This window comes from Lithobates pipiens, unplaced genomic scaffold (genome assembly GCF_037356315.1).
Source record: "Lithobates pipiens isolate NorthernLeopardFrog02 unplaced genomic scaffold, aLitPip1_a1.2 Scaffold_19, whole genome shotgun sequence".
NCBI classification, from domain to species: Eukaryota; Metazoa; Chordata; class Amphibia; order Anura; family Ranidae; genus Lithobates; species Lithobates pipiens.
The window spans coordinates 374250581-374267188 of record NW_027507764.1 but is presented as its reverse complement, the minus strand read 5'-3'; the positions used below and the strand labels follow the sequence as shown (position 1 = coordinate 374267188).

The 16608-nt window shown below is 43.1% G+C and overlaps 1 protein-coding gene across 1 annotated transcript; it reads right to left on the bottom strand.

Moving 5' to 3' along the window:
- Window positions 1-1312: 1312 nt before the first annotated feature.
- On the bottom strand, window positions 1313-16201 carry LOC143996979 (thioredoxin-like protein 4A). The gene is made up of 4 exons (XM_077492315.1): window positions 16039-16201; window positions 9562-9735; window positions 7722-7825; window positions 1313-1724 (listed from the first exon to the last, which is right to left on the bottom strand). The coding sequence occupies exons 2-4, from the start codon at window positions 9712-9714 to the stop codon at window positions 1553-1555; spliced, it is 429 nt and encodes a 142-aa protein (XP_077348441.1). The 5' UTR covers window positions 9715-9735; window positions 16039-16201; the 3' UTR covers window positions 1313-1552.
- Window positions 16202-16608: the final 407 nt, after the last annotated feature.

Below are 16608 nucleotides of genomic sequence, written 5' to 3'. Positions count from 1 at the left end.
TCTGAAATTTTTTTAAAGCGTCGCCAATGGAAATGTTAAAGTACCAAAGTTCGGAGCCGTTCCATGAGTGTGCGCAATTTTAAAGCGTGACATGTTGAGTATCCATTTACTTGGCGTAACAGCTTTTACATTAGACAAAAAATTGGGCTAACTTTACTGTTTTGTTATTTTTTTTTTCAAAAAAAGCATTTGAAAAATTGTTGCACAGATACCGTGCCACATAAAAAGTTGCAATGACCGCCATTTTATTCCCTAGGGTGTCTGCTAAAAAACCATCTATAATGTTGCATGGAAGTGGTTAAAGTGATTCTTAAAAATAAACATGTTATACTTAATGCCTCTGTGCAAGTTGGTTTTGCACAGAGCAGCCTGGAGCCTCCTCTTCTTGGGTCCCTTTGCTGTACTTGGCCCCTCCCTCCTATTGAGTGCCCCCACAGTCAGCAGCTTCCAATGGGGGCACTGGAGCAGAGTCACAGTTCCGTGTATCCATTCAGACAAGGAGCCCCGACCCGGCACCGCCCGCCTCCTCTCTCCCGATACCAATATCGGTGCAACCCTAGTTGTGACCATTAGGATACTACTACAAAACACACTCCACTTTCCTCCTCCTAGTAACATGGGGGGTAGGCGTTTTGTAGTCCACAGAGAGAGCAAAGAATTATGCCGATAGGTCTATAAAACTGCAGCAGTAGCAGAGTGCAAAAGTTATCAGCTTTGTATTATGTTGCTTTAATTAAAGCGGGAGTCCGCCGGGATCTAGATCTCTAGATCGTCTCTCGGGTGCTGCCGCTGCCATCTTGGGTATGGGAATCAGGAAGTGGAGCCTTTCGGCTTCATTTCCCGGTTCCCTACTGCGCATGCGCGAGTCGCGCTGCACAATAAGGATGGTCCCCGCTGCCTCTGGGATCTGTGTGTTTCCCAGCAGGCAGCGGGGCACTTGCGGAAAGGGGCGTAATCTACACCCATTTCCGCAGAGAGCTATCCCGGAAGTGGGTGCAGATACCTGTACTGTACAGGTATCTGCACCCCCCTCCCCCCTGAAAGGTGCCAATTGTGGCGCCGGAGGGGGGGGGAGGGTTCCGATGAGCGGAAGGTCCACTTTAGGGTGGACCTCCGCTTTAAGTAATCCTGTGCGTGTCCAAAATGTCGCTCTCCTGTGGGAATACCATTATACTTTACTAAGGAATTGCATTTCTGAAGAGGATGTTGTGTTGGCAACATAGCATTTAATTATATTTACTTCAGACTCAAATATTCTCATGCCAAGGCTATAGATCAAAATGTATGATCTGGATGAAGTCCAAAAACAAAACAAAGTAAAAAGGTCGTATTTATTAAATACATAAACAAAATTGGTTAGGCTTCGGCCTCTCAGACTTCCAGATTATGGATTGTAAAGTTTATGGATGTTTCTGTTGTCAAAATGCATAAACTATAAAACTGCTTACACCTTCTGATCTCATAACACATAGGATGTCATAAGTGGAGTTCTAGTCCACACAAAAAAAAAATAAAAAAAAATCCACAGAGGTCTCATTAACAAACAGATCCGTCAATATCTGTACTTTGTTGAGTAGTCCTTGGGAGACACCACCAGACCTCTACCTTTCCTAGCACCACGATAAACAGTTTCCACAATGTCAATCATTTCCTGCTTGTCTTCCATTGGCCAGTTTATCTTGTTGTTATTACCTGTCCCCAAGTCAATCATGATGTGCTTGTTCCTGTTATAAAGGAAAAATACAATATATGATAACCATGTAAAACTACAGCCAGAATTTACACACTCCGATATCAAATGGCAAGATAAGGGATGCAATCAATTGAAGGCTGCATCTGCACATTTATGTGACTTTGGTACAACGTCCATTGCTTCCATCATAATATGAATACTGAACTGCTATATCTGTCTTCAGCTGTTTAAAGGATTTTTATTTTTTGTTATTAACCACTTGCCTACTGGGCACTTAACCTCTAGAGATCCACGCTATAGCTGAATGACGGCGTCTATCTATTGATGTCGTCCCGTGCACGAGGGGCGCGCGCGGCGCGCTCTGTGATCAGCGAGTCTGTGAGACTCGCCTGATCATAGATCAGAGCAAGGAGTCGATCCCGACCCCTTACCACGTGATCAGCTGTCAGCCAATGACAGCTGATCATGTGATTGCAACAGAGCCGGTAATCAGCTATTTCTCCTCCTCGCGCTGATAGCGCGAGGAGGAAAAAAAAAAAAAAAAAAGCCGATCACCGGCGGCCGTGATCGGGACATCAGTCCCGATCACGGCCAGATCATCAGTGCCCACTTGCCCCCTAAGTAGGGGGAAAAAGTGAAACACATTAGTGCCACCCATTAGTGCCCACAGTGGCCACAATCTGCCGCAAAAACAGTGCTGCACCTCAGTGCCACATATCCGTGCCCATCAGTGTCATCTACCAGTGCCCAGCAGTGCCGCCCATCAGTGCCACCTATCAGTGCCCATCCATGCCACCCATCTTTGCCCATCAGTGCCACCTTATCTGTGCCCATCAGTACCACCTTATCTGTGCCCATCAGTACCACCTTATCAGTGCCCACCAGCCCTGCCTCATCAGCACATTTCAATGAAGGAGAAAAATTACCTGTTTGCAAAAGTTTATAACAAACTATTAAACATGATTTTTATTTTTTTTGCATCTTTTTTTGTTTGTTTAGCAAAAAATAAAACTCCCAGCTGAAATTAAATACCACCAAAAGAAAGCTCTATTTGTGGGGGAAAAATGATAAAAATTTCATTTGGGTACAGTGTTGTATGACCGCGCAATTGTCATTCAAAGTGCATCAGTCCTGAAAGCTGAAAATTGGTCTGGGCAGGAGGGGGGTTTAAGTGCCCAGTAAGCAAGTGGTTAAACACCCCTCCTGCCCAGACCAATTTTCAGCTTTCGGTGCTCTCACACTTTGAATGACAATTACTCAGTCATGCAACACTGTACCCAAATAATTTTTTTGTCCTTTTTTTCCCTCACGAAGAGCTTTCTTTTGGTGGTATTTGATCACCTCTGGGTTTTTTATTTTTTGCGCTATAAATGAAAAAAGACCGAAAATTAAAAAAAAAAAAAAAAAACACATTTTTCTTTGTTTCGGTGATAAAATTATGCAAATTAATAATTTTTCTTCATAAAATTTTGGCCATAATTTATACTGCTACATATCTTTGGTAAAAATAACCCAAATTATTGGATATTATTTGGTCTTTGTGAAAGTTAGAGAGTCCACAAGCTGTGGTGCGAATCAAACAATTGATCACATCTGATGTTCTTGCAACCCGAACAAGTCAGGAAAGTACAAATACCCCCCAAATGACTGTGACTGGGGACACGTGGGCATGTGTGTGTGTGTGTGTGTTTCACTGTGTGTGTACACTCACAATTCACAGACGCTGCAGCACGGAAGCTCTCCCTCCTCACACGCTGTCTCTGTGTGAGGAGGGGAGCCGGCGATGAGAGATGATCTCATATGTTTACATATGAGATCACCTCTCATTGGATAGCCCGTTTGAGTGCTAAATGGCCACTGTGACTAGCCATTTAGCACGACCTGTGATTGGCTGTGTCCGAGAGACACTGCCGACACAGAACTTCCCCGATGCGCACCCGCGGCGGCGCGCATTAGGGAAGTAAACAGGAGGACGTCCAGAGACAGCCTCCCGGCAGTTAGCGTCCGCTCTGTAGCCGTCTTTTGGCTGTAGAGCGGGCGCAAAGTGGTTAAACAAACATGTCATACTTTGAATTTTTGAACGGAGCGGACTGTTGATTTGGGGACTGGTCGGATGCACTGAACCTCCCTGTCCATCCAACCCTGCTGTCCAGTATTATATTGAACATCCTCTAATATCAGCGCCTTAAAAAGCTTCTTACCAGGGCTCGCCATAGGGCTTATGGTTTTGGAGAGGTGCATATACCTTTAGCCACCTACACTTTGTGCACAGTATGAGTCATATATATATATATATATATATATATATATATATATATATATATATATATATATATATATAGACTTATATTTTAAATTTTTGCATTTTTTCTGCATTTTTGATTTTTATTTTCAGCTGTATTTTTCAAATTTATCATATAGATCTTTGGTTTTTTAATCATATATATTTTTTTTCCTTGGAACCGATACCTACCCTTTGTGTCATACTGGGGTGGTACATCATATACCCCCCAAGGGGTTTCTGTGTAGCATTTTCTGTGAATGCATAAAAAAATAAATTTTTTGTAGTTTAGCTCATTTTATATACATACCTTCTGTTATTATATTTTTGTTATTATATATTTTTTATTTTTGCAAAACACATCTCTGTCTGGATACCGATGTGCGAATAAAAGTTTATGGTTTTTTAAAACTACACACCTTTGTTGGAATTACTACACTATGGAACTCTCCCCCCTTTTTTTTCCTTGAGGAAACTCTGAATACCAATATCAACCTCACCTGCTCATCAGGATTCAAGTGGACTACAATCTCTGCAAATAATCTTTCATCAGCGCATCTACGTCAGCAGTGTGATATCTACGGGCCTGACTGCCCTGTGTGGGCTCATAGTTTCGGTGAGTGGGGAGCTAAAGGGGGTGAGCACGAAAGTCACCTGAAAATCTGTTCCTGGGCACCAGTCACTTTTTCACCTATTGAACTCTTTTTGCTGTGAAGAACCTGTGGACTTATTAATTATTAATTTTTACTAGTAATATATATATTTTTCCACTTTTTGGACTGCATTTATAGCTCTTAATAGATTATCTGGGGCAACTTTGAGATTTATATGCATTTTCTTGGGTAATATTTATCACATTGATTTATTTATTTATGGAATATCTCCTATTTTACGGATATATATTCCTGGTAACATCACATATTTATTTGAGGGTATATTACACTGTATGGTCACCGTATTTTTATTTTACTTATTTTTTATTATTTATTCATGCAATTAACTTCACTGTGTTAACTTTTCAACACACCTATTAATTTAGTGGCATATTAATATCCTATTATTTACCACGTATTTATCACTTCTGCACGTTATGCATATGTTTTTTACCATATTACTAATCCCACTGCTCACGTAGTTGTCTAGTTTTGTGTCTACGTAGTCAAGCTTGGTCTAATTTATAGCCATCTTTTGTGGTACTTGATTGGCTGTGTTCAGGAATTGTTGTATATTACTGTTGGCAGTGTGTATTTATTTTCTATATTCTGCATATTAGTAGCAGTTAGCTTTAGGGGGGTTATATATGTACTTCCCTTTCCTTTCTTCTCTTGTGTAACTCATATACACACCCCTTTGGATAGGATCTGATATCTATATGACACCTCTTGTGGTTCTGGGATAGGCTAATGGTGGAGGTGTACCTCTACTTTATGTACACACCCCTTTCGAGCAAATTTACAGTGGCGCCGAACCCCTTCTATAAATAACTTCCTCTAAACATGTCATACTTACCTGCTCTGTGTAGTGGTTTAGCACAGAGCAGCTCTGATCCTCCACTTCTAGGGGCCCCTGCTGGCACTCCTGGCTTCTCCCCCCTTCTGCATGCCCCCATAGCAAGCACTTGCTATGGGGGCATTCATGTGGGCTCAATCCTGAGCTGAGCTCTGTGTGTCCTTTGACACACAGCATGGCTCAGTTCCACCCCATGCTCTCTTCTCACTGGCTATGATTGATAGCAGCACCATTGCTGTCTCTTTGTCTAGCGAGGAAAGAGATAGAGGAGAGAGCCGCTGCTCTTGGGCACAGCGCTGGATCGAGATTGGGCTGAGATAAGAGTTGGGGGAGGGTTGTGGGGGTGAACACAGCAGTTTTTTGTTACTTTAATGCCTTGTTACCTTACTGCAGAGAATGCATTAAAGGTAAAAAAACTTCTACCTTTACAACCACAAATTATTAAGTGGCAAAATCAACTTCTGTATCGGGGTAATTTTAACAACTCCTTAAAGTTGTGATGAACATGCAATGTTATATAGACACTTTCCGATACCAATAAACCTACGCAGGTATCATAATTGCTTTTGCTTATTTTCAGAAATGACCCTTCATATCTTTTACCAAGGTCAAAAAACTCTGTCATATGGCCATGCATTTCTTTTTCCTGTTTTCCTTTTTACTGTGTGCCCACATTACCTAGTCTGTTCAGCCGGAGGCAAGATGCAGACCATGCTTGAGCAAGGAGCACGTTCAAGAGGCAGGCTGTGATTAGGAGGGGGGTGTGTGCCAGAGTTAGGCTGTGACTGGTCAGGGGCTGTGGTGGCTAAACAAACTACCCAATACAGGCATGCTGTGTGTCTGCACAGTCTCCTGCACCTCTGAATGGCCAGTCAATGGATGAAAACTGACCACAGAAGAACAGTCTGTGCTTTGTGTGTTCAATTAAGAACAAGGAAAAAAGGTGACTGGCAGGATCAACCAGGAACTTCAGATTAGAGTACATGGAAGTCTATGCTTTATAAAATACACATACGTAAACACATACATAGAAAAAAAAAAAAAGATAGAAATTCCAGGTAACATACACTTTAAAGACTAGTCATTGCAATTAAACGAATGACCAGCACACTTATTGTTCTAATGTAATTGTCTGAATGTACCCAGCACTTTGACCACACTACCACTGACCACTCCTTGTCCCTGCTATCAATCAGGACCTGGTGGGAAAGACTCCCGATTACGTGATCACTGGGGCAATCAGTCACACTGTTCACATATTTGGGAGTCTAACTATCTCTAGTATTATGAGCCCTTTAAATGGCCAGCTGGAATTGGTCAAGTTAAAGTGGTTTTAAAATTATGAATACATTTTTTTTACGCAGCTTACAGATCTCTACATGTGATAGCTAAATGCGTTCTCTTTATTTGCCTCCCCCACCATTTATTGCACCTGGTAATCTAGCTAGTAACACTTTTCTTAAAGCGGAGTTTCACCCACATTATATAACTTTGTGCCATCCAGTGCATTGTTGCAGGTTAAATACGCATTGGCATTTTTATTTTTTTTGGTCGATTTACCTAGGTTTCAAAAGGGAAATTGCTTCTATTCCTATGTACCCTGCCGAGGTACGTAATTTCAGGCCACCATTGGCTCCTGTGAGATGAGTGTCATCAGTCCCAGGAGTCAATAGGAATCGCCAGCTGGTAGCATCACTATAGCAACCTGAACAATGCAAGCGCCATGCTTAGTGGTTTATGTGCATGTGCGAGATTGGGAGGTGAATGCTGGGTGGCCAGCAGTGCCCTATCCTAGAAGATACTCTGCTTTAAGGGCGCTTTGACACAGAGGCGCCGGTGGTAAAGTACCGCTATTTTTAGCGCCGATTTACCATCGTTCTAGCAGCGATATTCGGCCTAAAGGGTTAAAACCAACCGCAAAGTGCCACTGCAGCGGCGCTTCACCGGCAGTGCTGTCCGATTGATTTCAATGGCCAGGAGCAGCGTATACACCGCTCCTACAGCGCTACCAAGATGCTGCTTGCAGGACTTTTTTTTATCGTCCAGAAAGTGCACCGCTCCAGTGTGAAAGCACTCGAGAGGCTCTTTACAGGCACTATGCAGGCACCATTTTTAGCGCTATAGCGCATGTAAAGCTCCTCAGTGTGAAAGCAGTCTTCGTTGTCTCCACTCCACTGTAGGAGCTGTTCAGACCATGCAAGTAACAATTCAAAATACAGGCAATTATGAAATACCAACCTGAAGAAAAACATGACTGTACATGGATCATACAACTCGTACATCTTGTTGAAGTCAGGTACTTCCGTTATATCCACAAGATAAATCACAGTAAAGTTTTTTACCTGGAGCAAAAAAAAATAATAATAATAATTATATTATATTAATAAATATATATTTTCCAAAAAGAATGTACAAGCAAGTTTAACCTTTCTACATTTGCAAAGTGCCTTTACGAAAACGTATACTTCCTTTTTGATCATCTCAGGCATCCCACTATGACGACTGTAAATTAAACTACAGACATAGGCCCCCCAATCTCACGCATCCAGGACCATTCACAGGTAATCACTTCATGAGCCTTTACATGCTAGTGGCTGTGTATAGCAGTGAGAGCTGTCAACCTCCAATTGTTTTTAAAGAGGTTTCCTGTCTGCAAATGAGCGCAGGGAACCCATACGTTTTTGTTTTTGTTTTTTAGGGGATGGAACTTCACTTAAAAGGAGTGGGGATGATTTTTACTTTTTTGTTTAGTATATCCCAGGGCTCAAAATTTCAAGTCCTGAGCTACTAGCCAGGCCTCAAGGGTTACTGGCTACCAGTTGCCCCACCCAACCCCTACCTTGCCCCGCCCCTAATGACACCCTCATAAATTCTCATGAAATGACACTTAAATATTTTATGCCGAGTTAAGTTATAAAAAAATAAATATCAACAACTTTATCCGTGCCCAACAATGCAGACTGCCCGTGTCCGCCAATGCAGACTGTGCCTGAGAGTGCACCCCGTGTCTCCAATGCAGCTTGTGTCCCCAATCCAGCCTACCTGAGCAGGGGGAAGAGTGGAGAGCCACCGCCCAGATTGTCAGAGTGCCGGGAACATAACAGCTTTCATTTCAATAGCTGTGTGTTCCCCGCCACGTGCCGTCAAATACAGCCCCCCCGCCCCCCCTCATTCAGGGAACTTTGATAGACAGATCACCCATCCCAGGATAGTATTTTTTTGTGCTTGGATGTAACTGTTTTTTTGCAAACAGGTTCCCTTTGAGTTATGCAGGGGTTTAAAAGACCCTGAATGTCTACCCTGTGCTCCACTAATTGTTTTGCAATGCAGATTGCAAAACATTTTGCAATGTTTTGCAATCTGAAAAACATTGCAGAACGGAGGGGGGTCACACAACTGCTCCCATCTAACAGGCAGGAGTATGCCTGTCAGTTTCGCACATAATCCCAGTGGCTGCAGCCACTGGATTGTCTGTAATAACCCCTGCTGTCAAAAGGGTTAAAGTGTTACTAAGCCCGCAATTGTAAAATCAATATGTATGTGCAGTAAAGCATGCTTGTTATACTCACTGTGGAACCTAAGGGGTTAATCTTCAGCATTGTGTAAAAAGGCTGTATGATCCTGTCTTCTCTGATCCTATGTGGCACTTGGCACTGTGCCCTTTCTTTGGTATAGTACATCATTTTTATATACTTCTCTGATCCTCCCCTTCTTCCACAGTCCCTAATCCATCTGCTGATAGAACAGAGGCCTAGGAGGCACTCTGCATATGCTCAGTTTGGCGTGTATTGCTAGAGTTTTTTATTTTCTTGGGAGTGTGCATGTGATCGGCACAGAGCCAAATCAGCAAGTGCCAGACAGAGGGTCAGGGGTCATGCAGCCTCATAGGACAGTCAGGGAAGAACTAACCAGTGCTTGGCCGGATACTGATAGAAGTCACAAGAGAAACATCAGAAAAGGTATATAGCACTTTATATTTACAAAAATAATTGCATTTCCATGTTCTGTGTACTGTGGGAGACCAGATATAGTGAATGCAGGCTCCTGGGTTTAGTAACACTAAGCCCTAAATGCTTACCTTCTCAGCTATGCTATACAAAACTTCATCCATTTTCATACATGTTGGATCCCAGTCATGGCCAAAGCGAATTACTAGCACACGATCTTCCTCAGAAAGGATGGCCTGGTCAACCTGCCAGCCATTATGCAAATGAGGTAGCATGTACGACATTTTGACAGATTATCTTTAGTCCTATAAAGAGAGACATTTGAAATCTTTCAATAAGAGCAGCAAATATGAGATGCATATAGACATTTACACTTTATTTTTCTTTAGTAGGAGTCACGCAGCTGCCACAATTAGAGGTCGACCGATATATCGGCCGATATTTGGCGTTTTTTAATTAATCAGCATCGGCCGATTGTGCTGTTAAAAAAGGCCGATGATATATTCAGCATGACTTGCAAATGACTTCAGTAATAGAAGTCAGTGCAAGTTGCATGGAGACTTGAGTGAAGCAACTTGTCTCCTCTCTGGGCAGTCTGCCAAGAAAAGATCAAAAAGATACAATGTTTACACTTGAATAAATGAATTCATGTCAATGTGTAGAGTTCTCAGTTTAACCATTTAAAGACAATCTTTTTTGACACTTGATGCTTACAAATAAAAATCCTGTATTTTCTGCTAGAAATTCACTTAGAACCCCAAAAACTTATATATATATTTTTAGCAGAGATCCTAGGGAATAAAATAGTGGTTGTTGCAATATTTTATGTCACACGGTATTTGCGCAGTGGTCTTTCAAACTCAATTTTTTTTGGAAAAAATACAGTTTTAAAAAAAAATAGTAAAGTTAGCCCATTTTTTTTCATCCAAAAGTTTTGATTACCTGTTTTTGTGTAATGTATATATCATTCTAAATTATACATACAAGTGAACTGTTTGGATGTTTGTTTTGTTTAATAAATGTAAGAAATTTTCTGTATCACTTAAGGCTGCTTTCACACTGGAGCGAGCAGGCGTTGACGGTAAAACGCTGCCAGTTTTAGCGGCGCACTTATAATCCAGCTAGCGGCCCAGGAAGAGGTTAAATGTGCCCGTGAAGCGCCACTGCCAAATCGCATTGCAGGTGCTTCAGCAGCGGTGCCCATTCCTTTCAATGGGCAGGAGTGGTGGAGGAGCGGTATACACCACTCGTAAGATGCTGCTTGCAGGACTTTTTTTTTTTTTTTTTTTTTAAACGTCCTGCCAGCGCATCTCCTCAGTGTGAAAGCACTCGGGGCTTCCACACAGACTGCAGGGGAGCCGTTTTGCAGGCACTTTACAGGCGCTATTTTAAAGCGCCTGAAAAACGCCCCAGTGGGAAAGGTGTCTAACTGTTAGATTTTATGAGATGAAGGGGAAAAAATATATAATCGGCCTAACATATCGGCCCAAAAAAAAAAAAAATTGGCATCATATATCGGCCATCGGCCGTGGCGATTTCTAAATATCGGTATCGGCCAGAGAAAAACCCATATCGGTCGACCTCTAGCCACAATCTTCTTTCTGGTCTCACCGGGAAGGGCTGTGGGTGGAGACCTACATCAGCACTTCCACTGATGCCCTCCTCCAGAGTGGTAATTGAAACCCCGTGCCTACAGTATAAAATCACGACTGAAGAAATTGTAGGCGGGTGAGGCTAGGCATGACATAGAGTGGGGGTAGGACCAGCCAATACCTTCAGGATAGCAAAGATATAACACTAAAGATAAAAGCTGCATCATCATGCTGCAAACACAGGTCCATAGCCCCATGACGGATCACTCAGCAAAGTGTGACAATGCTTTCTAAAATGTAAGTCTACATACTGTACTGTCACCTTAAAAGAGGGAGTGACTTTTTTGGCAGGATCAATTGATAATTTTGCATTACATATAAGGGAAAAAAAAAAAGGCAATTTAGTTATTATAGCGGTGTTTCAGCTGAAAAAAACTTTTTTTTAAAAAAAGTCAGCAGCTAAAAAAGTAAAAGTAGCTGCTGACTTTTAATAAGGAGACTTACCTTTCCAGGGCGCCTGCGATGTCGACTGCCGAGGCTGACATGCCCCTCGGCTCTCGGGTTCCAGCGCTGCCATCCTCACTAAGGGAAACAGGCAGTGGAGCCTTGCGGCTTCACTGCCCGTTTCCTACTGCGCAAGTCGCGCGGCGCTTTGTGAATGGGACGCGCTGTGTTAGGGAACACACAGTTCCCAGAACACAGCGCGCTCCATTACCCAGAAGACGAAGATCACCGAGGAGCAGGAAAAAGGCAGATTAGGAAGACTGCCTAGCAACAGGGATTTCTGACACGGTAAAAAAAAAAAAAAAAATTATTTTTTTCTTTTTTTTAAGAATATTAATGATTTTTTTTAGGGTGGCCCTCCACTTTAAAGTGTTTTCAAGCTCATTTTTTTTTACATATTCATATTAGCCAGGACCACACACTTTATTTTCTATATGTGTTATGATTCCAGGGAAAATATTACCGACTTTAAATTTGAAGAATGCCTAATGGCTCATGAACATCAGCTGATGACTCAAAGGAAAGTCAAATGCAGTATGCTCAAAGTGCCCAGACTATGGACATTCAACTATACAGTATATGTATGATTAAAAACCACTTCAGATCCGCGCTATTGCCAAATGACGGCATTAGCGCGGACCTACATTTCCAGGACTACGTCTATTGACGTCGTCCTGGTTACGAGCGGCCTGCGCGCCCCCTGAGGGGCGCGCGCGGCGCGCTCTGTGATCGGTGAGTCCGTGAGACTCGCCTGATCACCGATCCGTGTAAGGGGTCGATCCCGACCCCTTATCACGTGATCAGCTGTCAGCCAATGACAGCTGATCATGTGATAGAACGGAGCCGGTAATCGGCTATTATTCCTCCTCGCGCTGACAGCGCGAGGAGAGAAAAAAAAAGCCGATCACCGGCGGCCGTGATCGGGACATCAGTCCCGATCACGCCCATCAATACAAGGGACCACCTGCCACCTGCCTGTGCCCACCTGCCTCCCGCAGTGCCATCCTGAAGTAAAATAAAAGAAAAAGTAAGTGCCCCCCGTCAGTGCCCCCCGTCAGTGCCCATAGTGCCCACAGTGCCACCCACAGTGCCACCCCACAGTGCCACCCAATCTGCCTCAAAGGTGCTGCACCCCAGTGCCGCCCATCAGTGCCCAGCAGTGCCGCCCATCAGTGCCACCTATCAGAGCCACCTATCAGTGCCACCTATCAGTGCCCATCAGTCCCATCTATCTGTGGTACCTATCAGTGCCCATCCGTGCCACCCATCCGTGCCACTTATCCGTGCCACCCATCCGTGCCATCTTATCTGTGCCCATCTTTGCCCATCAGTGCCGCCTTATCTGTGCCCATCGGTGCCGCCTTATCTGTGCCTATTAGTGCCGCCTTAACTATGCCCATCAGTGCCCACCAGTGCAGCCCATCAGTGCCCACCAATGCAGCCCATCAGTGCCCACCAATGCAGCCCATCAGTGCCCACCAATGCAGCCCATCAGTGCCCACCAATGCAGCCTATCAGTGCCGCCTAATCAGCGCACTTCAATGAAGGAGAAAAATGACCCGTTTGCAAAATTTTATAACAAACTATTAAAACATGATTTTTTTTTTTTTTTTTTTTGCATCTTTTTTTGTTTGTTTAGCAAAAAATAAAACTCCGAGCTGTAACTAAATACCACCAAAAGAAAGCTCTATTTGTGGGAAAAAAATGATAAAAATTTCATTTGGGTACAGTGTTGTATGCCCGCGCAATTGTCACTCAAAGTGCATCAGCGCTGAAAGCTGAAAATTGGTCTGGGACTGAGGGGGGTTTAAGTGCCCAGTAAGCAAGTGGTTAAGAAGTTGAAATTGAAGCGTAACAGCTTAGGGCTGGTTCACATCAGCAGCAGCGGCATTAAAAAGCGATCATTGCTGTGCACTGTTGGCAGCAATGCTGATGCTCTGAACAGAGTGCATCACAATGTAACCTGTTTTTTTTTTTTTTAACTTTATTAAAATGTCACAAAATGGCATTTCATTTCTATTTGCAGCAGCTGCACTATGTTGGTGTTCCGCATCGCAACAAGCTATGATGAAAAAACGCATGCTGCACTTTTTTTCTCAGCACACATCGTATCGCAGTGGTTTAACCGTAAACAAGGCACATCGCCTTGTTTTTGCATTGGGACAGTGCAGCCCAATGCACCTGGTGTGAATGAGCCCTTGAAACCTGCTGGTTGTTTAGATTAGAAGGGTGGCAGCCTGCCAGTATTTGCGGTCATAAAATAAAAGATAGGTATTGAAATCCTGTATTGTGAACTTTAAAAAAAATTCTCCACAATGCTTATAGATACAGGGGTGACTGAAGACTTTAAGGCTGGGTTCACCTTCACACTGATGCGGGTTTCTCCACATCCAATTTGCATCACAGGAGATTGTGACTGGCTCTCAATAGAGCCACTTCACATATCCCCAGGGCGGCCACAAATCGCACTGCACAGGGGACCTGCGTGTCTTTGGCTCTGTTTCAGGTCCAAATTCAGGCCTGATACGTCCCTTAAAAATGGAGAACAGGGACACACCGGACCCCTGCTGTGAGCCAAGTCCGCACACAGAGTGAACCCAGCCTTAAAGTGCTTTTACTGTTCAGATTATGTAAATACATAATAAAACCTTAAATCCCCCCCCCCCCCCAAATCTCATAATTGTCCCTGTATGGTAAAACAAAAACAAAAAATAAATAAAAACACTGAGAACAGAGTTGTCTTCCTTGCAGATGAAATTCTCCATTGGCTGCGAGTGCTGATCAGATGCTGGTTTCCCCGCATGTCCCTTCAACAAACGCTGGTTGTTAGACTGACAGACTTATGTACACACTGACTGGAAATTACCTGGTAAACCATGGGGTAGGGGTGCATTGCCTTATTTTGCCTAATTTGGGTGTTTGAGCGCACAGGAAAAAGTTTTGCCATGACAGACCATTTCACCGGCTACACCTAGGCTTTTCTCACACAAAAACAAAAAAAAAAAAACGAGCATCCACACTCACAGTGGCCAAGGTCTTGGTGGGGAAATTCTTTGTCCACTATGGGCTGCCCCAGCAAAACCACTTTGATCAGCGCAGGGACTTTGAGAACCATCTGTCAGGTTATTGCCTGATCTGGAGGGCCTTCAAAAGTTTGGAATGACCCCCTATTGCCCACAAAAGGATACACAGCCTGAGAGGTTCAACTGCCCCCTTCTGCAATCCGCTTGGGACAGCAGAAAAGAAGAAACACCGGAGCGGGCACATCTCATCAGTTGTGCATGTGTATAAAAGCACAGGAAATGACGCCACTGGTTATTCCTCATACCTGCTCATGTTTGGGAGAGAGGCCCGACTGCCTGTGGACTTCGCTTTCAGCATCTTGAAATATCTGTTGCATCCCACAGAAGTTATGTGAATTATCTTAACCACTTACCTACTTTTACCCTCTTCCTGCCCAGGCCAAATTTTCAGCTTTCAGTGCTGTATCACTTTGACAATTGTGGTCATGCAACACTGTACCCGAATGAAAGTTTTAGAATTTTTTAATACACAGAGATTTCTTTTGATGGTATTTAATCACTACTGGGATTTGTATTTTATACTAAATAAACAAAAAAAAAGAATAAAAAGGAAAAAAACTGTTTTTCATAGTTTGATGTAAAATTTTGCAAGCCGATAATTTTTCTTATTCACTGATGAGGCTGCACTGGTGAGCACTGTTGGGACTGCATTGATAATCAGTGCCCCGATTATTAGTGTAGATGTTCCTTTCACAGGAGCCAGTTATCGACTCTCCTCTTCTCACGCTGTCAGAGTGAGGAAAGGGATGCAGATAACTGGCTTGTGTTTACATTGTGATGAACTGATTGGACACAGCTTGATTGATAAATGAGATACAAGAATAAGCTGCCAATCACATCTCTGTATCCACCACGTCATTTTTACAATCTGATCAACCAAAATACGATCATATTCATGAACAAAGTATCTAAGTGCTGCCGATTGATATAAAATAGTGAATAACGTACTGCCCTGGCCGATCAATTCTGATCTAAACCAATAGGAAGGAAGTTATGGTTATTCAATTGTTTGCCAAAACAGTTAGCTTGCATCACATATTCCCCGATAATAACTGAAGTATACATGGCCAACAACATCAGCTTATCACAGGAACAACAACATTAGGTCTATAAGAAGGTCCATTGGAATGGACAAAGAAGAGTATACAGTCAGTGATTAGAAGTCTAGGTATGATGTGATCTGCCATAGGCTCATCACTGATCTGTGTACTAAAACACCTCACATGTAAACATGCACTGCTAGTGGGCAAGACGAGAACCCGGATCCCCCTTCTATGGTGTGGGGCACACAGGGTCTACATGGTGTAGATGTGTACAAGCTCATAAGGGAAGGAATATCGAGCACTCTGAGGAACTTTCACCTTGATATCTCCCACATAGTACAACTCCATATTAATCCCATCACACACAGCCCCACAGCATAACCTACCTTCACACCACTTAAAACGACTGCAATACACTGAACTCAGGACGACGCACAACGTCGCAAAATAATTCTCTGGAAAGTTCCAATTCGGAATCCTCCGTCGCCATCTTGTAAAAGGGCAAATACCCCAACTTAATTTTAACTTAAAATAATAGCTTTCAAATTTCTCGGCACTAGAATCATACATGCATAACGATCGTTGCCAACGTGTAATTGAATAAACATTTGAGAGAGCAACAAATATTCTTTTTCCGAAATTGCCCAATTTAAAGATGGTGTATGCTAAGAGGAGTGCGGTAGCCTATGGGGTGACAATATCCTGTACAACCAATAGTAGAGCGCCAATGTATTCTAAGAGGAGTACGGTAGCCTATGGGGTGACAGTGTCCTGTACAACCAATAGTAGAGCACCAATGTATTCTAAGAGTAGTACGGTAGCCTATGGGATGACAGTATCCTGTACAACCAATAGTAGAGCGCCAATGTATTCTAAGAGTAGTACGGTAGCCTATGGGGTGACAGTATCCTGTACAACCAATAGTAGAGCGCCAATGTATTCTAAGAGTAGTACGG